The sequence below is a fragment of the Myxocyprinus asiaticus genome, chromosome 32, assembly GCF_019703515.2.
Source record: "Myxocyprinus asiaticus isolate MX2 ecotype Aquarium Trade chromosome 32, UBuf_Myxa_2, whole genome shotgun sequence".
Taxonomy (NCBI): Eukaryota; Metazoa; Chordata; class Actinopteri; order Cypriniformes; family Catostomidae; genus Myxocyprinus; species Myxocyprinus asiaticus.
Genome location: NC_059375.1, coordinates 9,440,481 through 9,461,174, shown reverse-complemented (window position 1 = coordinate 9,461,174; position 20,694 = coordinate 9,440,481). Strand labels below are relative to the sequence as shown.

Here is a 20,694-nt window from a genome sequence, read left to right as displayed (position 1 = left end):
TTGGAACAAAATTTGGTGATAAATCTGTTAATTATATATGGAAAATACCATATACACAAACAAAAATTGGCAAACAATAAACCTAACATCATACCATTTAAAACTGAACTGATGCATTATATTGAGACTCTAAAATATATAAGAAATAAAAAGGCAAAACGAATGTATCGAATACTAGAAACCTTTTCTCTTGTTAATTCATTTTAAGTTATCCCATGTTTTTGTTTGGTTAATTATTATTATTTGTTATTGTTTTTTCTTTCTTTATAATTTTACTTTTTGCTGCTACTATAATTGTATCAGAGTTCATTGTGATCATTGTATGTATATTTTGTTGTAAGTGTTCTTGTTCTGTAATAATAATAATAATAATAATAATAATAATAATAATAATAATAATAAAAAGAAAAACAAAAAAAAAGGAAAGTGTACCTGGAAATGTATGTTTCTATTCAAATGAGAACAAGATGACAGGTTATGTGGGACGAACCATTTAGATAGTGGAACATTTTTATATTCTGCAAATATTATATCCACAAACAAATAATTGCAAAGTGTAAACCTAAATTTCACCTATATATGTATAACTTAACAATACATTTTTTTTTTTTTAAATATATTGATGGCTTCCTTTTACTGGAAACCCCTAATTGTTCACGTCTTGTTATATTTATTATATTTTATTTCTCTAGTTGTATTTGATTATTTGTATCTTATTTATTTATTTATTTTTCACGGACATGTGGATGTGTTTGTTACAGCTTGTACTGTTACTAGTGAAATATCATATTAATTAGACAAAGTTAAAACTCAGCCCCCTTTTAACTGTTTTGATTCTATCAAGGTCTCTAAAAATAAATAAATAAATAAAAATAGGCCTGGGTGACTGCGTCTTTGCTTAATGAATTTCACAAAATATTTATTTGGCACCTATTTGTTTTATTTCAAGAGTTTATTATTATTATTATTATTATTATTATTATTATTATTTTTAAGAGTATTTCTTATATACGAGTCCTCAATAATAACATAAAAGTCCATAGACTTTGAATTCATTACCACAGATTCGTCTGAAAAATGTATGTACGGAATATTACAGTCAAGAAATGAAAGATTAGACCAATCAAATTTTAAACTTGCACAATAAACGAATTTAACTAAAACAGCCATTGCGTCCTCCGTTGATCTGAACTAAAGCATTTAACGTTATATATTGCGGGAAAAAGTGTCAATAATATAAAACATCCCCTTAAAAAAAAAAAAAAAAGAAAAAAACACAAAAACAAAAAAAAAAAAAAAACTACAAAGCATGTGGTAAATCCACAACCTTGTAATTTCCCAAAATGTACGTTTAGTGAAAGTACTTCTATGAATGTAAGAATAATGTTTCTCCCATGATGCCCCTCGGTGTGATCGCATAGCTGAATGGCGCCTTTACTGCAGGAGGGGACCATAATAATTCACAACCATAACAATTTGTCGCACCAAAGTCTTTGTGTGTCTTGTTTTTACCGTGTACGTTAAATATCTGATTGATATTACTGGGATTGTCTGAGCGCGTGTATGATGGCTCCATTCAGCTTGCTGTCAGTCGGTGCTAATGTTCTGCTGAAGTCTCTGGGTTTGTTCTCCGCTACATCTGCTGTGAGGTGAGCAGCGAGCATGCTTCAAGTTTAAGGTTATTCATGCGTGACCAGTTTATTGTCTTAGAAATTATTGCATTCATAACTAGACTGTAGAAATCACACCTTAGCAATTTCCTGCACTTATTGAATATCACGTTCCTGGACATTTGGTATGGTAATATGTTATTTTAGACATGTACTGAAGTACTGTATGGTATTTGGGACATTTACTGTGGTATATACAGGTGCTGGTCATATAATTAGAATATCATCAAAAAGTTGATTTATTTCACTAATTCCATTCAATAAATGAAACTTGTATATTATATTCATTCATTACACACAGACTGATATATTTCAAATGTTTATTTCTTTTAATTTTGATGATTATAACTGGCAACTAAGGAAAATCCCAAATTCAGTATCTCAGAAAATTAGAATATTGTGAAAAGGTTCAATATTGAAGACACCTGGTGCCACACTCTAATCAGCTAATTAACTCAAAACACCTGCAAAGGCCTTTAAATGGTCTCTCAGTCTAGTTCTGTACACTACACAATCATGGGGAAGACTGCTGACTTGACAGTTGTCCAAAAGACGACCATTGACACGTTGCACAAGGAGGGCAAGACACAAAAGGTCATTGCAAAAGAGGCTGGCTGTTCACAGAGCTCTGTGTCCAAGCACATTAATAGAGAGGCGAAGGGAAGGAAAAGATGTGGTAGAAAAAAGTGTACAAGCAATAGGGATAACCGCACCCTGGAGAGGATTGTGAAACAAAACCCATTCCAAAATGTGGGGGAAATTCACAAAGAGTGGACTGCAGCTGGAGTCAGTGCTAAAAGAACCACTACGCACAGACGTATGCAAGACATGGGTTTCAGCTGTCGCATTCCTTGTGTCAAGCCACTCTTGAACAAGACAGCGTCTGAAGCGTCTCGCCTGGGCTAAAGACAAAAAGGACTGGACTGCTGCTGAGTGGTCCAAAGTTATGTTCTCTGATGAAAGTAAATTTTGCATTTCCTTTGGAAATCAGGGTCCCAGAGTCTGGAGGAAGAGAGGAGAGGCACACAATCCACATTGCTTGAGGTCCAGTGTAAAGTTTCCACAGAGTGATGGTTTGGGGTGCTATGTCATCTGCTGGTGTTGGTCCACTGTGTTTTCTGAGGTCCAAGGTCAACGCAGCCGTATACCAGGAAGTTTTAGAGCACTTCATGCTTCCTGCTGCTGACCAACTTTATGGAGATGCAGATTTCATTTTCCAACAGGACTTGGCACCTGCACACAGTGCCAAAGCAACCAGTATCTGGTTTAAGGACCATGGTATCCCTGTTCTTAATTGGCCAGCAAACTCGCCTGACCTTAACCCCATAGAAAATCTGTGGGGTATTGTGAAGAGGAAGATGCGATATGCCAGACCCAACAATGCAGAAGAGCTGAAGGCCACTATCAGAGCAACCTGGGCTCTCATAACACCTGAGCAGTGCCACAGACTGATCGACTCCATGCCACGCCGCATTGCTGCAGTAATTCAGGCAAAAGGAGCCCCAACTAAGTATTGAGTGCTGTACATGCTCATACTTTTCAGTTGGCCAAGATTTCTAAAAATCCTTTCTTTGTATTGGTCTTAAGTAATATTCTAATTTTCTGAGATACTGAATTTGGGATTTTCCTTAGTTGTCAGTTATAATCATCAAAATTAAAAGAAATAAACATTTGAAATATATCAGTCTGTGTGTAATGAATGAATATAATATACAAGTTTCACTTTTTGAATGGAATTAGTGAAATCAACTTTTTGATGATATTCTAATTATATGACCAGCACCTGTACACCGATCAGCCACAACTTTAAAAACATCTGCCTAATATTAATTAGCAGCAAAACAGCGCCAACCCTCATCTCAGAATAACATTTTGAGATGCTATTCTTCTCACCACAATTGTACAGAGTGGTTATCTGAGTTACCGTAGACTTTGTCAGTTAGAACCAGTCTGGCCATTCTCTGTTGACCTCTCTCATCAACAAGGCATTTCCATCCACAGAACTGCCGCTCACTGGATACTTTTTTGTTTTTGGCACCATTCTGAGTAAATTCTAGAGACTGTTGTGTGTGAAAATCCCAGGAGATCAGCAGTTACAGAAATACTCAAACCAGCCCATCTGGCACCAACAATTATGCCACGGTCCAAATCACTGAGATCACATTTTTTCCTCATTCTGATGGTTGATGTGAACATTAACTGAAGCTCCTGACCCGTATCTGCATGATTTTATGCACTGCTGCCATATGATTGGCTGATTAGATAATCGCATGGATGATTGTTGGTGGCAGATGGGCTGGTTTGAGTATTTCTGTAACTGCTGATCTCCTGGGATTTTCACACGCAACAGTCTCTAGAATTTACTCAGAATGGTGCCAAAAACAAAAGACATCCAGTGAGCGGCAGTTCTGTGGACTGAAATGCCTTGTTGATGAGAGAAGTCAACAGAGAATGGCCAAACTGGTTCGAACTGATAAAGTCTACGGTAACTCAGATAACCGCTCTGTACAATTGTGGTGAGATAAAATGCTGGTTGGCACTGTTTTTGCAGCACGAGTGGGACCTACACAATATAAGGCAGGTGGATTTAATGTTGTGGCTGATATACTGTATGTGTGTATAAAATATATATATATATATATATATATATATATATTGGTTTTAATTGGCATTCATGGTAGTCAAGTGTAATGTCCTATTTTTTTGTAATTGTAGGTGCTCATGTGTAGTTCCAGTGATAAAGTGTTTTAGTACCACAACAGGGAGTCCACCTAAGCGACCCCTCACAGCATACATGAAATATGTGCAAGAGATGCAGCCCACCTTCATCAGACAAAATCCAGGTAATATGTTGAATTGGAGAATTCACTACTGTAACTACATTGGTTGTAAGGCTTCATTGCATATAAGGTTTGTTTAACAAAAAGATATTGCACTCAGATAATTACCAATTTCTTTTGACCAGGAGTGAAAAATGTGGATATTGTTCGGAAGATAGCACAGCAGTGGAGAATGCTGACTCCTGAACAGAAGCAGGTACATTTGGGTTGATAAGCATTGTAGGCCTATATTCTGTTTCTGTTCTAAGTTAAAGGGATAGTTCACGCAAAAATGAAAATTCTCTCATCATTTACTCACCCTCATGCCATCCCAGATGTGTATGACTTTCTTTCTTCTGCTGAACACAAATGAAGATTTTTAGAAGAATATCTCAACTCTGTAGGTCCATACAATGCAAGTGAATAGTGGCCAGAACTTTGAAAGTCCAAAAAGCACATGAAGGTAATATAAAAGTAATTAATAAGACTCCAGTGGTTAAATCCATGTCTTCAGAAGCCATATGATAGGTGTGGGTGAGAAACAGATCAATAAAGTACTTTTTTCCGATAAATCTTCTCCCTGCCCAGTGGGTGGTGTGGCAGTATGCACAAGGAATGTGAATCTACAAATAAAAAAAGAAGAATGTGAAAGTAGAAGTTTAGATTTATTGATATTGATCTGTTTCTCACCCACACATCATATCACTTCTGAAGACATGGATTTAACCACTGGAGTCATATTGATTACTTTTATGCTGCCTTTATGTGCTTTTTGGACCTTCAGATTTTTGGCCACCATTCACTTACATTGTAAGGACGTACAGAGCTGAGGAAATGTTCTAAAAATCTTTGTTTGTGTTTTGCAGAAAAAAGAAAGTCGTACAAATCTAGGATGGCATGAGGGTGAGTAAATGATGAGAGAATTTTCATTTTTGGCTGAACTATCCCTTTAATGCTGTCTCTTAATTTATTGTAATATAGACAAAGTTTAGATTATTTTTAAAACACAATGCTTTAACCAATATTGGTGATTCAGTGTCTGATACCAATATTTAGAGTGCAGGCCAATAACCAATATGTCAGTATATTCATAATATAATTTAATTATATCAAATGAGATGCGCACAAAATTGCTTAAATGAAATGAACACTTTATTTACCCAAAATCCACAAATACAAAGAGTTTTGAATAGATTTTTAAACTGACACAAGGGAAAGGTTACTCTTGGGGGCATTGACACAGTAATCTCAAAATGGATAATTATCGACCAATTAACTGGCCTGGCCGATATATCGGTCATTGCTAGTTTGATAACTTCAGTAAACTCTAAAACGTACTGATCATTTAAAGAATTTCTTATGTTTGAACTACTGTATATCATATGTTTCATAGCCATTTCAGGATGCATCTTTGGCAGCTAGGGAGCAGTACAAGCTTGCTGTGGAGAAATACAAAGCCCAGCTCACCCCAGCACAGTCTGCTGCTATTGCAGTGGAGAGGAGACAGAAGATGGCCAAAAGAAAAGCAATTAGGAAAAAGAAGGTGAATGTTGCATTCTTAGTAAACCTCACCACCAATAAGATGTGTTTCCACCCAACAGCTTGGTCTCCTATGGAGAGTCGTGGACTTTTTAACTAGTTTTTTTTTTTTTTGTTGGGGGGGGGGATTTTTCCCCTTTTTCTCCCAATTTGGAATGCCCAATTCCCAATGCGCTCTAAGTCCTCGTGGTCGCATAGTGATTCACCTCAGTCCGCGTGGCGGAGGACGAATCCCAGTTGCCTCCGCGTCTGAGACAGTCAACCCGCGCATCTTGTCATGTTGCTTGTTGAGCGCGTTGCCACGGAGACATAGCGCGTGTGGAGGCTTCACGCTATCCACCGCGGCAACCATGCTCAATTCACCATGCACCCCACCGAGAACAAACCACATTATAGCGACCACGAGGAGGTTACCCCGGGGGTAGTAGTCGCACAGGGAAGTTGTCAAAGGGCTATATTTCAGTAATGATTAGGTTTGGAGTCACCCTCATGCCATCCCAGATGTGTATGACTTTCTTTCTTCTGCAGAACCCAAATAAAGATCTTTGGAAGAATATCTCAGCTCTGTAGGTCCATACAATGTAAGTGAATGGTGACCAAAACTTTAAAGCTCCAAAAAGCACATAAAGGCAGCATAAAAGTAGTCCATATGACTCTAGTGGTTTAATTCTTGTCTTTTGAAGTGATCGTATCTATTTTGGGTGAGAACAGACCAAAATGTAACTCATTTTTCACTGTACATCTTGCCATTGCAGTCTCTTGGCATTCTAGGATCATGATTTCAAGCTCGATTACACTTCCTAGTGTTTGATGCATGCACAGAGCGCTAGATGGCTCTAGGAAGTGTAATCAACTTGAAATCATGATCGCCAAGGAGACTTTGATGTCAAGATTTATAGGGGGAAAAAAGCTCTCTTTTTTTTTTTTTTTTTGGTCTGTTCTCACCCAAAACCAATTGGATCGCTTCATAAGCCATGGATTAAACCACTGGAGTCTGCTTTATGCTGCCATTATGTGCTTTTTGGAGCTTTGAAGTTTTGGTCGCCATTCACTTGAGCTGAGATATTCTTCTAAAAATCTTAGTTTGTGTTCTGCAGATGAAAGAAGGTCATACACACCTGGGATGGCATGAGGGTGAGTGTAAGATGAGAGAATTTTCATTTTTAGGTGAACTAACCCTTTAAGGTAACCTTAAGGACTTAACGTATCAAGACATTGATTCACCGGAGTCTCCCCTATAATAGAACAGTAACTGCACTAGAGGACAAATAGCATACATTATTGTAATTCTGGGGTGCAAACAGGTCCAACATTGAAACAGTTCTTTATTTTAAAGGAATATTGTGTTGTAACTGTAGGAGCTGAATGCTCTTGGCAAGCCCAAACGCCCCAGGAGCGCCTTTAACATCTTCATGGCAGAGCACTTTGAGGAAGCGAGAGGAACTACTATGCAGGTGAAGATTGGCTCTTGTTCATGACCTTTAAATGTCTCATTTCTATACTGCAGACAACGATGTTTAAAGCTAAAAACGTTGCAAGTGAACTCATATTTAATGTAATTTTTCTCTTTACATTATGTTGTTTTGTTCATGGTTTTGTAGGATGAAGGGATATCAGGCATCATGTCCATGTAGGCATATGTTTTAATACATTTTCATCATCAATTTAAATAAATTTGTGCCATAGTACCATAGTTTGATTAGATACTAATCATTGAACCTCAACAACAAAAGATAAATGAAGTGTTTAAAAAAAAAACAAAAAAAAGAGTAAAGTTATATGATAACACTTTACAATAAGGTTACATCTGTTAACATTTTATTAACAACAGTAGTTAACATGAACTAACAATTAACAATACTTAAGCATTTATAAATCTTAGTTAATATTAATTTCACCATATAGTAATCAAAATTAAATACAAATTTGTATTTGTCAACATTAGTTAAAGACCACCAATTATGGTTTTTAAACGTGCCTAATTTTGTTTTAAAGGTCTCATACAATAGATTTACATGCATCCAAGAAAATCCAAAAAACTTTAATTGGCACATAATTTAAATTGCAGCATTACATTTTTTTTCCCAGTGTCAAAACGACTCGTTCAATGATCCGTTCTAAAGGATTCATTCTAAACTCCTCCTTTCAGAGAGCCTACTCTGCTCTGATTGGTCAGATGTCCCAGTCTGTTGTGATTGGTCTACCGCTTAGTGTAGTGTTTGAGAGTGGGTCAAAGCTGTTCGCGAGCAGCCAGTGAAGACCAGAGGCGGGTTTTTTGTTACCAAATTATGTTAAGTTAGTACAGGAAGTAAGTCTGGAATTACTAACGACTCGTTTCAGGTGTTCAGAATCGGTTCTTTCTTTTGGGAGTCAATAACTCCATCTGTCGTGCACTTTGATTTTTAAAACTTTGCAGACTTTTTTACATTCACAAACAGCTCTATAACACACTACATATAAGGTAATATTTGAAAAACCATAATAGGTGCTCTTTAATATACTATGAACTAACATGAACTAATAATGAGCATTTATATTTGTATTAACTAACATTAACAGTGAGTAATAAATTATGTAAAAATATTGTTAATTGTTTGTTCATGATACCTAATGCATTTACTAATGTTAACAAATGGAACCTTATTGCAAAGTGTTACCAGTGATATTTTTAATTTATAAGCCTATTTATTTTGTAACCCTAACTATGTGACTATACAGAAGTTTAGTTGCATGTGTTTATCTGTCTGCAACCCATTTTAGGTCCCAAACCATCAAGCTGAGAACCACCGCTATAAAGTACAGAAGTCTGCAAACCTTGCCAGATATTTTTGGAGATTGAATAACAGTTCTAAACACCTAGTTTAGCTGTTTGCATTTAGCCAATTGATAGTAATTAAAATCGATAATGTAAATGTTCAATAATCAGAAAAATAATTATTGTTATACTACATTATAATGTACAATACACAATACTCTATAACAAAACTACAACTACCCACTATCTAATCTAACTATCATCTAGAAATCGCTCTTTGTGAGTGTGACCTTTAAAAAATCCTTAGCCAGTTATCACCAACGACTGGAAAAGCCGTGGAAATTCCTGAGTTAAAAGGTGTGGAAACCCTGTTATTTATTTTCACAAAATGTGTTTTGGTTATCAAATGAAATTTCTCCTTCCAGGCGAAGATGAAGTCACTGACAGATGACTGGAAGATACTCAACATCCCACAGAAACAAGTGAGTTTCACCTAAATTCACCATCTTCCTTTCAAACGTGCATCATCACATTACATCTGACCTTGCTGTGCCATTCTCAGATTTACACACAGCTGGCAGAAGACGACAAAGTCCGTTACAAAAACGAAATGCAATCGTGGGAGGAGCACATGACAGAGATCGGAAGGGAAGACCTCGTTCGGAGAAAAGCGAGGAGGCCCAAGAAGGCGACAGCCACCAAAGACAGAAAAAACAAATCCAAAGTCACAGTGCTGAAAGCAAAAGCGCCGAGAAAGAAAACGGCTGTAAAGAAGGCTGCTTCTGGAACAACTGCCGAAAAGACTGTGAAGAGCACCAAGAAGTGAGACGATCAGCAACAACATTAAAACCACCTGCCTAGTATTGTGTAGGTCCCCCTCGTGCCGCCAAAACAGGCCATGCTATTCTTTTCACCACAATTGTACAGAGCGGTTATCTGAGTTACCGTAGACTTTGTCAGTTTGAACCAGTCTGACCATTCTCTGTTGACCTCTCTCATCAACAAGTTGTTTCCGTCCACAGAGCTGCCACTCACTGGATGTTTTTTATTTTTGGCACCATTCGGAGTAAATTCTAGAGACTGTTGTGTGTGAAAATCCCAGGAGATCAGCAGATACAGGAATACTCAAACCAGCCCATCTGGCACCAACAATCATACATGCGATTATCTAATCAGCCAATCGTGTGGCAGCAGTGCAGTGCATAAAATCAGGCAGATATGGGTCAGGAGCTTCAGTTAATGTTCACATCATCCATCAGAATGGGGAAAAATGTGATCTCAGTGATTTGGAGCGTGGCATGATAGTTGGTGCCAGATGGGCTGGATTTGAGTATTTCTGTAACTGCTGATCTCCTGGGATTTTCACACACAACAGTCTCTAGAATTTACTCAGAATCGTGCCAAAAACAAAAAACATCCAGTGAGCGGCAGTTCTGTGGACTGAAAAGCCTTGTTGATGAGAGAGGTCAACGAGAATGTCAGTTTGCACCAGTCTGCCCAAAGTCTACGGTAACTCAGATAACCGCTCTGTACAATTGTGGTGAGAAGAATAGCATCTCAAAATGTTATTCTGAGATGCGGGTTGACGATGTTTTGGCAGCACGAGGGGGACCTACACAATATTAGGCAGGTGATTTTTAATGTTGTGGCTGATCGGGTGTATACTACTCTGTTACACAGGGTGTGTTGCATAAATGCCAGTTCCGTCCTGAATAAAAAAGCTACATGCTTTCCGTTATTACAGCATGTTCAAAACATGAAGATTTTAAAGAGAGTTCACCCAAACATGAAAATTGTCATCATTTACTCACTCTCATGTTGTTCCAAACCTGTATAACTTTCCATCTTCCGTGGAGCACTAAAGATGATGTTAGGCAGTATGTTAGCCTTAGTCACTATTATGAGTAGATAATGACAGAATTTTTAATTTTGGGTGCTCTACCCCTTTAAAGCTGTGACGAGCCTTTCATGGCCAGTCAGGAGGAATTCATCTTTTCTATATATCTTTTTCTTGCAGGTTTGACATACACACTGTATTATTTAAACAATATTTTAGGACTGCTTACATTTGTATTGTACTGCTTCTCTCAACAAGTCACAATTTCTTTACCAGCCTTGAACCGTAATACTGACATCAGTTTTCTTTTGCTTCTTATGAGTTTGCATATCATGCTTTAAAGTAGAAGATGCCATGTGTTGTATGTCTTTACTTACAAAATAAACATTAATATTTTCTATAAAAACAACAAGTATTTAAAACATCATACTATACAACCCCACACTGAATATCATATAGTGTGCAAAGTCTGTGCTTTCAAAGGTTAAAGGAAAAGCTCACCCAAAAATAAAAATACTGTTTAGTCTCTCTCATATTGTTCCTAACCCATATTATTTTCTTCGGTGGGACACAAAAGCTGATATTTTGAAGGAAAATTTCACTGAAAATTGTCCCGGGCTGCTGTAGCTCTCAAATCTTATTCGTGTTTCTGATTATTTAAACTTTGTGTTTTTGTGTTTTGCAAATAATTTGAGAACCAGTGGTGTTCATTTATCATCATTGAGGTCAAAGCTTGATGGGATGAGTCTTTACATGCTAAATTTGAAAATGTATAAGCACTAGTGCCTTCAGTTGATTAAAATATTTAATTGCGATGAATCGCATGATTTTTCATAGTTAATTGTGATTAATCGCATATTTTAAAGTGCTGAAATTATATTTAATACATACTTTTTCCCTGTCAAAATGCATTCATTTCCTTTTCAGGAAAGAAAGCAAAACAATATGTTTTATTAACATTTTCCAAACAAAGCATTGCACAGTATAAAGATAGAAATGCACTAAAATTGCACCAATTCAAGTATCATGATTTGCGCTGCTCTGAACTCCACATGAAAAGCGCTTGCAGAGAACATTTTGTTTTGCTTTTAGCGCTGACACTACAATACTTCATCAGAATTGTCCGGTTAGACGGAAGCGCATCATGACACCAGGAAAATGCTAATGCTTCACTCCAGCACGTCATATGAATCACAAGTCCCATCCGAGTTTGTTTTTACAAAAATTATTATTAAATGTCCTTTCTCCATCACTTGATCATTGACACAGAATCACTGTTGTGTGCGTCAGTGTTGTAATCACCCCGGACACATCGCAAAGGTTACGCCCTACTCCAACCAGTGTTCAGAACTCACACGGAGCTGAATAAAATGTCAAAAACTAATGTCAAATTGGTAAATGCATTAATCACGTAAAAGAAAAATGAACGCATTAAACATTTTTAATTAATCGCATGCATTAACACGTTAATTTCGACAGCTCTAAAAAGCACAGAGATTTGAGAGCTATGGCAGAGGGGAAACGTTTTACAGAATAACAATTTCTTTATGTTTTGCACTCACAGCTACCGGCCTGGAATATAGTGCATGAGTTGTATGGGCTACTTTTATTAACTTACATATCACTTTTTACCCAATATATGGTGTATAGCAAAGAACAGATTGGAGATTCTTCCAAGATATCTTACCAAGTAAGCAATCGATATGCAGGTGAGTAGCTATTTTTGTGTGAACTATTCCTTTAAATGCAAGTCAAGTGGCATCAGATTTACAGGTTGAATATTAGCTTACTGTACACCCATTTGCAATTTTCAATACTTTGTTAACCTCAGGAAACAAAACTTTACATTTAAAAAAAACATTAAGAAAGCTATTTACATTATATGTTAAATAATGGGAATAAAATTCAGGACTTGGAGGCAGAGTGGGGGTCAGATGGCAGTTTGACCTCCTGCAGTAAAGTCTCAAAATCAGGGGAACACACCAGCTTGTGTGTGATGTTTCCCAGCACGGTCATGTCCCCAGTCAGACCTTCTGACAGCCGCACACAAACAAGTTGCTGCAAATAAATTTTATTTTTTTACTTTGACGTAAATTACATCTACAGTCCAAGAATTAAGCTGTCCAAACATAATATACACATCAGAATCTAGTTACAGTGGTTCCATAAGTATTTGGACCCTAAAGACTGTTTAAACGTCTTAAAGTTATTGCATCAAGTGGCATCTGCAAACAAATAAGGCGAAAGCTTTTCTCAGAACTAACTTCACTTCTCTAAGCCATTTTTGCCATTTTTTTTTTTTTTTTTTTTTTTTAAAGAAATGTACCAGGTTCAAAACAAGTTAAGCTTAACCAACAGCATTTGTGACAGTGTTGATTACCACAAAAATAATTCCATCTTGTCTTTTATTTAAAAAAAAAAAAAAAAAAGCAAAAATCTGGGTTTCAGTGAGGCACTTACAATGGAAGTGAATGGGGCCAGTATATTAACGTTCAAACTAGGGCTGGGAAATTGAATGCGTTCATTTCTGCGGTTAATAGTTGACTGTTTAACATGTAAAAAATCATTTCACACAATTTTTTTCACTTCATGAAACTTAACTAATATTTTTTCCCATTTCCTGTGGCTAAAACTGGCATATATACATTTCCAGGCGGTACACCCTCGACTCGACTGCACATCCTAGCACAAAAACTGATTTGTGTGGAGCAGTGCATGCTTGTTCATTACGTGCAATGCATGTCCCGGGCATTTTAAACACGGGAGCAGATTTACTGAACGGAGAAGAGACTTCACCCACAACCAGTGGGCCCGGTGTTGGAGAGCTGCCGTTCGTCTTTGCATCGCCTCAAAATGCTCACTCAGTGCTCACAGTCATCTAAACCAGTGTCAAAAGCAAAACCGCACGAGAGAGACCCAGCGTGTGCACGACAGAGACTGAACGGCAGCCAGAGGAAATAATAGTTTTGCGATTTAAAACTTCCGTATTCACATTGTGTTGTATCTGTATGTAGTGTCTAAAAATGCATTGGCAATTGTACACTTTTTTCAAAAGTTTATCTCGACAATAAAGCTTGATATGAATTGAATCTGACCATTTAATCCAATATGAAAAAAAGTCCACTGGAAAACGTCAAAACGTTTTGGCCAACTCTTAATTACAGCATGTCCACTGATATTATGGCATGTATAAATATACTTGTATCAAAGATTTATACCTTTAGAAATTTGTCTAAGTTAAGACTATCCACAATTTTTTTTAACATTTTAACATGTACATATTTATTGCTATATATATCGATTTCATCACATTAAAATAATGTTAAAACATATAATGCTTACATATTGTGGCTATACTTTTGAATCAGTGTGTATTTTAACATTTATGGACTGGCCCCATTCACTTTCACTGCAAATGCCTTACTGTAGCCACAATTTATTTTTATTTTTTTACTTTTTGCAAAATGTTTTGCTGTAAAAGCGCTTGTGCCAACTTTCTTTCAAAAAATGCTACTTGCTTTAATATTTTGTTCTAATGCAATGACATTTAAAGAGTACCCATGTTGGGGGCCTGGGTGGCTCAGCGAGTATTGACGCTGACTACCACCCCTGGAGTCGCAAGTTCGAATCCAGGGTGTGCTGAGTGACTCCAGCCAGGTCTCCTAAGCAACCAAATCGGCCCGGTTGCTAGGGAGGGTAGTGTCACGTGGGGTAACCTCCTCGTGGTCGCGATTAGTGGTTCTCGCTCTCAATGGGGCACGTGGAAAGTTGCGCGTGGATCGCGGAGAGTAGCATGAGCCTCCACGTGCTGTGAGTCTCCGAGTACAACGAGCCACGTGATAAGATGCGTGGACTGACGGTCTCAGAAGTGGAGGCAACTGAGACTTGTCCTCCCCCACCCTGATTGAGGTGAGTAACTGCACCACCACGAGGATCTTCTATGTAGTGGGAATTGGGCATTCCAAATTGGAAGAAAAGGGGATGTTGAAGTGTGTTTCCCAATACTTTTTGGGGCCACTATAACTTCATTTGCATGTGTATATGTTTGAACAGCTAATATTGATGCCAGTTGGATGTTGGTTTTTTTATCAATCTTTACTAGATAATTTTGCAACATTAAGTCTGTTAAAATTACAGCGCACAAACTCACTTGTAGGAAAGAGAAGGCGGCTCCTTCCGAGACATCTAATGTAACATTTCCCATCACCAGCTGGACTTTCCCAGACTTTCTAATTTGAAGTTTTCCGATTAGACCCTCTGAGAAGTCGGACAATAGAGGCATAGTGGCCTTATCAGTCTGATCCTAAAAAATGATATCATAGCAATAAAATCTTTCAGAGGACACAAGATGATAATAAGTAAAGGATAATATAAAGTCAGACAGTTATTATAGCCAAATAAAGCCCAACGGGCTGTTTATTGTATTTTTATAATGACTAGATGACTGTACATAATCCTACTTATTACACTGCTACTTATGGAATATTGATAATTTAAGGTATTTTGTTATGTGAGGAGACATCAAACAAGCACAGCTATGTAGGAAATTGTTTATATATTGTAGTTTAGCAGTTATTATACATAAATGTGATAGCAGAGTTCCCTGATCAGAATTAAGTATTCCAGAGAGCAGTGTAATAAATGTTTTATATCAAACTGAATGTGGTTTACCATAACTGCCACAGTTCTGTAGTGTGAAATGTGAACTAACCAGTGCTTTAACATGCAATGAGCGTTTGTCCTCAGGCTTGTTATCTTCCTTCCTCGTCTTCTCTGGGCTGGTGGTTTTGGGTTGACCAGGCATGGTATCAGGAAGCTGAATAAACAGTAGTTCTTCTTTATCTGAAACACTTAGCTGTTCGAAAAGTTCTCCAACTGTTGGCTGCTGCGGGCACACGGATGCACCTCTCACTTGAAGTGGGTTTTTGTTCTCGGCTCTGGATGATTTCAGTGCATAATCAGACACGGCGTCTTCTTTAACTGCAAAAAAAAATAAAAAATACAAAAATTGTGGCTTTTAGTACATGTCTATTAGCTTTGAGACCATCTATATGCTATTTTAGCCCTAAAGGTTGATTATCTTTTAGCAGACATATGCATTTAAAATGTAGTCTTTCTCTAAATTTCATCTTTCATTCAGGGGCAAAAATATAATTTTTTGTCCAATAAAATGCTCTCTAGAATGAGAATATGCATCCCCTAGTATCATAAACATGCTTCTGACTAGCAATTTTAAGTAGCAAACAATGGTTAATGGCTATGACGTAAATTAAAGGCTTGGAGTTGCGTCAACACAGGAAACAAAACTGCACTCAACAAGCAATTTCTCGAGGTCTTTAAAGAACAGTTCACCCAAAAAATTTATTTTCACTTGCTCTCTCAATATTGATTCTTAAATCCCAAAATCGATCTAAAAATGTATATATTTGGCAACTGGCTGGTAAATGTTTAGATTTCACTCACCAGTGATTGTGTAGTACAGTGGTGGAGTATTCAGCAGCGAGATCCTTTTACTGCGTGTTGAGAGTAAAAGCTGATCCTCGCAACCCATTTGTCATTGAATAATGTCTCATTTAATACCCTTTCTATTCTTTTCAGTCAGTTGTTTATCAAAAATAACAAAATATAAACACTTAATTTTTATCACGTATAGCATGGATGAGATAAAGCCAGTCGAGTCCTCTCTCGTTAATATGCGCTCATTTACAGACGCTCTTTACAGAACAGCCTGTTTTCTTAAAGAGACAGTACCGGTTTTTAGCACTTGTTCAACAAATCAATGTAAATACCTATACAAATTACGCAACTAAACAAACACGTAACAAAATATAATATACGCAATATAATATAATATTTATTGATTGAATACATGGTTTTGTTTAATTTTAAAAAGCTAAAATGTGACCAAAATGATGAAAAACCAGTGGCGTAGCCAAGGGTGGGCCGTGGTGGGAATATTAGAGATTTTTTTTTTTTTGTATTCAAATACACATTTATAAAATAGTTTTAAAAAATGCATAAATTCTGCTTTCTGAAAGTGTGAAAGAACTGTTGAATGCGCCACCTTTCAACTTTTCTTAAAAAGTTGGAGAAAAAAAAAAAAACGGGGGCATAAATTTGGCCCAGCCATTTTTGTTGAGGCCCACCCAAAAGTAAATTCCTGGCTACGCCCTTGTGAAAAATGAATCAAAACCAAATCGAAATCAAATCAAAACTGGAATCGAATCGAGAGCTTGTGAATCGGAACTGAATTGAATTGGGAAATCTGTATCAATACCCAACCCAATCATTTACTCACCCTCATGCCATCCCAGATGTGTACGACTTTCTTTCTTCTGCTGAACACAAACAAATTATTTTAGAATATCTCAGCTCTGGTCCATACAATGCAAGTATGTATTGCAATGCAAGTCATTTTTTACTATACACGTTCACCAGCCCTCCTATACGCGTTCATAAGAGGACCAAGTTCTTCTTTTTTTTGGGATTCACATTCTTTGTGCAAATCGCCACCTACTGGGCAGGGAGGAGAAAGAAAATAAAGGAAAGAGAAAAAAAATCATATTTGCACAGCAGCCCAGTAGGTGGTGATTTGCACAAACAATGCGAATCGCCAAAAACTACAGAAGACCTCTCTTGAATCCGCATAGGAGGGCTGGTCAAAGTGGAGATTTATATTAAGAAGGATTAAATATCGATCTATTTCTTACCAACACCTATCACATTACTTCTGAAGATATGGATTTACACTGGAGTCTTTACATATTATAGATTACTTTTATAGTGCCTTTATGTGCTTTTTGGAGCTTCAAAGTTGTTCACCATTCACTTGCATTGTATGGACTTACAGAGTCGAGATATTCTTTTAAAAATCTTCATTTGTGTTCAGCAGACGAAAGAAAGTCATACACATCTGGGATGGCATGAGGGTGAGTAAATGATGAGAGAACATTCATTTTTGGGTGAACTATCCCTTTAAACAAATTATCAATACCTAACTAGCCACATCAAAATATTGTTAGCATAAACTACAACTTACATGCATTAGCTGCCTCTGTTGACAAAAAGTTGCATGACTGATGGAGTGGAAGTCTTATTGGTCTTTGCTTTGGATCATTTTTTAATCCAGGATCATCCAAAAACTATTCAAAAAAATAAATAATTAAACATTACTGATCAGCTTTCAAGCACATCAGACTAGCTAAAGGAATAATAAAGTGTCTTTGGGTTGTGTTGCTTACATCATCTCGTTGGAGTTTTTGTAAAATTTCGTTATCATCATCCTCAGTATTCTTCTTCTCCTTTTTAATGCACTTTGTGACAAGTGTGGGGTCACAGTCACTTTGGCTAGAACCACCCCAACTACCTGCAAATTATTAAGAACATGCACCCAAAAATTGCATTAGCACTTCAGCTTTTAATTTGCCATTTAATTTTCAATGTTCCACCAACAATGTTGTATAAGTGTGTTCTACCGAGTTTCCTGTAAGTGTCTGCGGGGCCCTGCTCAAAGATGGAGTGAGACTGAATAGTCTGTGGCTTTTCTCGTCGCCGTCTCTCTCTTTGTCTATCTTCCCTCTCTCTCCTCTCTTTCTTTGGTGGAATGCGAGTCTCCTCCTGTAACCTCCAGAAAACATGAGTGCAATATAAAGGCAGCTTTAAAGGTTAAATACATAAAGAACCAAAAGACCAATCATGATTTTGAAACGTTACACATTATCACTGTCAGTTACATTTTGAACGCTGTAGATTCAAGCAAAGTTAGTTAACTTTTGTAGTCTTAAATTACTTCAAAAGTATACCATTTACAAAAAAACTAAATCGTTTTAATGGAGTCTGTACATTAAGCCTCAAAAGCACTGTATTAAAGTTTATAAGAGGGTCTAAGATACTTACTCATCTTTAGTTTTGCGAACAGAGTGAACATTGGGTAAAAAGGTCTTCTGTTTGGGGGGGAAAAAAAACACTCTGTGAGTCATTTATGTTGTATTCCCTTCCCATCCAATCTAACATGTTCTATGAATTGGTCTAACATCTAAAGGAAGCTGAGAGTCGCAGGAAACAGAATAGAGTGCAACCTTCTTATATCCACCCAGGGTCAGGTCTCTGGAGCGCAGAGAGGTCAGTCTGCCAGGTGGAGGTGGATTCAGTGATATCCGGCCTGGCAGTCCTCTACCTGGAGCAAATGGTGGTCTGAAATTGGCAGATGAACTCGCCTCTGGATCCCCATCGCCATGTTCAGACATCCTGACACAAAAAAAAAAAAACAAACAAAACAAAAAAATTATTGAAAACACAGTCTATGTTTGGAATGGAATACTTGCTTTACTGAATACAGCATAACACACAAATTCATAGGCAGATATACAGCTGTGTCTGAAACCCTAATGAGCCGCCTACCTAGGCAGCATCTTCGGGCATCATAGACGCACCAATCATGCTTTCTGCATCATTTATGTATGCTTATTCATTAAAGTCTCCATACGACTACACAGACTCAGACAGCCATGGTTTAGTTTGTTTTTGACGTGAATATTAATAAAAAAAAGAAATAAAAAAAAAAAAAGGCATTCGTTCAAAACAGACGCTGCGCGCTCACAAAGATTACACTTTAAGGCGCACGCGCCTCCATTTTGTTAGCAACATCAGCTGTCAAAACAAAGCTTGAGATGCTTCTTCATGCTACTTTGCACTACCGGGATTTGGAAATGCATGGAACAGTGACGTTAATACGTTTGCCTTGCATACATACAAAAGACAATAAAGACTATACGTACTTGAAATTTGTTTAAACACCTTAAGACACATCTGTTATATTCGTCCAGCTGACGGCTACAAACTCGCGGAAGCATTATGGATCACGTGATCAGGCTTCTCGGAAGAATTATAAGAGGCTCGTTCGAGAGGTGCAAAATCTGCGCAGCACCGATCATCGGTGATCACCGCGAAGTTCATGCCGGTTACAAATGTGTCCGACTTGCTGTGATGTTATGACGACTTTTGTCAAAAAATGTCCCGCGAGAGCGAAGCGGCCGCAGTTTATTTATTTTTTTTAAAGTTTTTATTTATTATTTATTTATTTTTAATGCCAAAAACGTTTAACATGACAGATAGAATCACATATAAAAAAATAAAAAAAAAAAAAAAAAAAACAAGCCAGAAAGAAATAATGTTAGTAGTTGTTGACATTTTAAGGATTTTTTGTTAATTGTGCCCAACATAGATGTAATATAAGAATCATAATCTACTAAAAAGAAAGAAAGCAGGGGTGTCTTACAGAAAAAATTGCATTTATGTATAAAGAATTTTCCAAGAATAATAAATAAATTAATTATATACTGAATCTGAGGGTTTGTGTTATGATAGAAAAAGATGATACTGAAAGTGTTATTAAATGTTAATAATTTAATGTTACTGTTTTTCTGAGAGGCGAGTCCATAGGAGAGAACCGGGGCACAAACTATCACTTTTTGGTTTTCTCAAGTTAGTGTAAATGTACTTGAGGCTCGATGTATTTTTCTTTTTTCACATTAAATTCACACGTGTCTATTACACATATGTGGCCTTGTTTCATGAATACAGCGTATTCCTTTTTCGCAATCTATCTCGAAAAAAAGAAAGTGAAATGTTACAGCGTGCCCCATAGGCGGGACACGTTGTAACAGGTGAGGGGCACATAGTAACAAGACCATATAACGTCTTAAAATCCCCCACTAACAACTGTATCTGATCTAATTAAAAAGCCTAGAAGATAAATTAAATTTTCATGTCAATAAAAGCCATTTATTAACTTTGTCATATATAATATAGCAATAATTTTGACACTTGTCAATAAATACAAAACAAAACCACAGCAATGTCCGAAATAATGCATGGATTGATGACAACACACACACACACAAACACACACACACACACACACACACACACACACACACACACACACACACACACACACACACACATTAAGGGGATAAAAAGAGGATGTAATTGTAAATTACATATCTGACTGCAAGGAATTGCATATAGGCCTAGTTTTTTGTAATTTGTAAATAACACTGCGTTACAATAATG

General features: G+C 37.0%; 2 protein-coding genes across 3 annotated transcripts; one reads left to right on the top strand and one right to left on the bottom strand.

The window, feature by feature from the left end:
• The first annotated feature begins 1,385 nt into the window (after positions 1-1,385).
• Positions 1,386-10,168, top strand: LOC127423374 (transcription factor A, mitochondrial-like). Its single transcript, XM_051667626.1, has 7 exons — positions 1,386-1,649; positions 4,386-4,513; positions 4,636-4,706; positions 5,883-6,032; positions 7,387-7,482; positions 9,209-9,265; positions 9,346-10,168. The coding sequence occupies exons 1-7, from the start codon at positions 1,564-1,566 to the stop codon at positions 9,607-9,609; spliced, it is 852 nt and encodes a 283-aa protein (XP_051523586.1). The 5' UTR covers positions 1,386-1,563; the 3' UTR covers positions 9,610-10,168.
• zgc:171971 (uncharacterized protein LOC569690 homolog) lies at positions 4,744-19,532 on the bottom strand. 2 transcript variants are annotated; one of them, XM_051667620.1, is made up of 9 exons: positions 19,398-19,532; positions 18,699-18,867; positions 18,517-18,563; positions 18,096-18,244; positions 17,862-17,986; positions 17,660-17,762; positions 15,332-15,600; positions 14,771-14,923; positions 4,744-5,112 (listed from the first exon to the last, which is right to left on the bottom strand). In XM_051667620.1, the coding sequence occupies exons 2-9, from the start codon at positions 18,864-18,866 to the stop codon at positions 4,882-4,884; spliced, it is 1,245 nt and encodes a 414-aa protein (XP_051523580.1). In that variant the 5' UTR covers position 18,867; positions 19,398-19,532; the 3' UTR covers positions 4,744-4,881. The 2 variants fall into 2 exon arrangements, with proteins under 2 accessions (XP_051523580.1, XP_051523581.1); XM_051667621.1 differs by lacking the exon at positions 4,744-5,112 and adding an exon at positions 10,971-12,678.
• Positions 19,533-20,694: the final 1,162 nt, after the last annotated feature.

What these genes read in the sequence shown, in the direction of transcription:
- LOC127423374 (XM_051667626.1), top strand. Translation starts at nt 1,564, where the DNA reads ATGATGGCTCCATTCAGCTTGCTGTCAGTCGGTGCTAATGTTCTGCTG. An exon ending in CGAGAGGAACTACTATGCAG is followed by an intron (nt 7,483 to 9,208) that starts GTGAAGATTGGC and finishes TTCTCCTTCCAG; the next exon opens with GCGAAGATGAAGTCACTGAC. An exon ending in TCAACATCCCACAGAAACAA is followed by an intron (nt 9,266 to 9,345) that starts GTGAGTTTCACC and finishes TGCCATTCTCAG; the next exon opens with ATTTACACACAGCTGGCAGA.
- zgc:171971 (XM_051667620.1), bottom strand. Translation starts at nt 18,866, where the DNA reads ATGTCTGAACATGGCGATGGGGATCCAGAGGCGAGTTCATCTGCCAAT. An exon ending in CCCTGGGTGGATATAAGAAG is followed by an intron (nt 18,564 to 18,698) that starts GTTGCACTCTAT and finishes CCCCCCAAACAG; the next exon opens with AAGACCTTTTTACCCAATGT. An exon ending in GTTCGCAAAACTAAAGATGA is followed by an intron (nt 18,245 to 18,516) that starts GTAAGTATCTTA and finishes TGTTTTCTGGAG; the next exon opens with GTTACAGGAGGAGACTCGCA.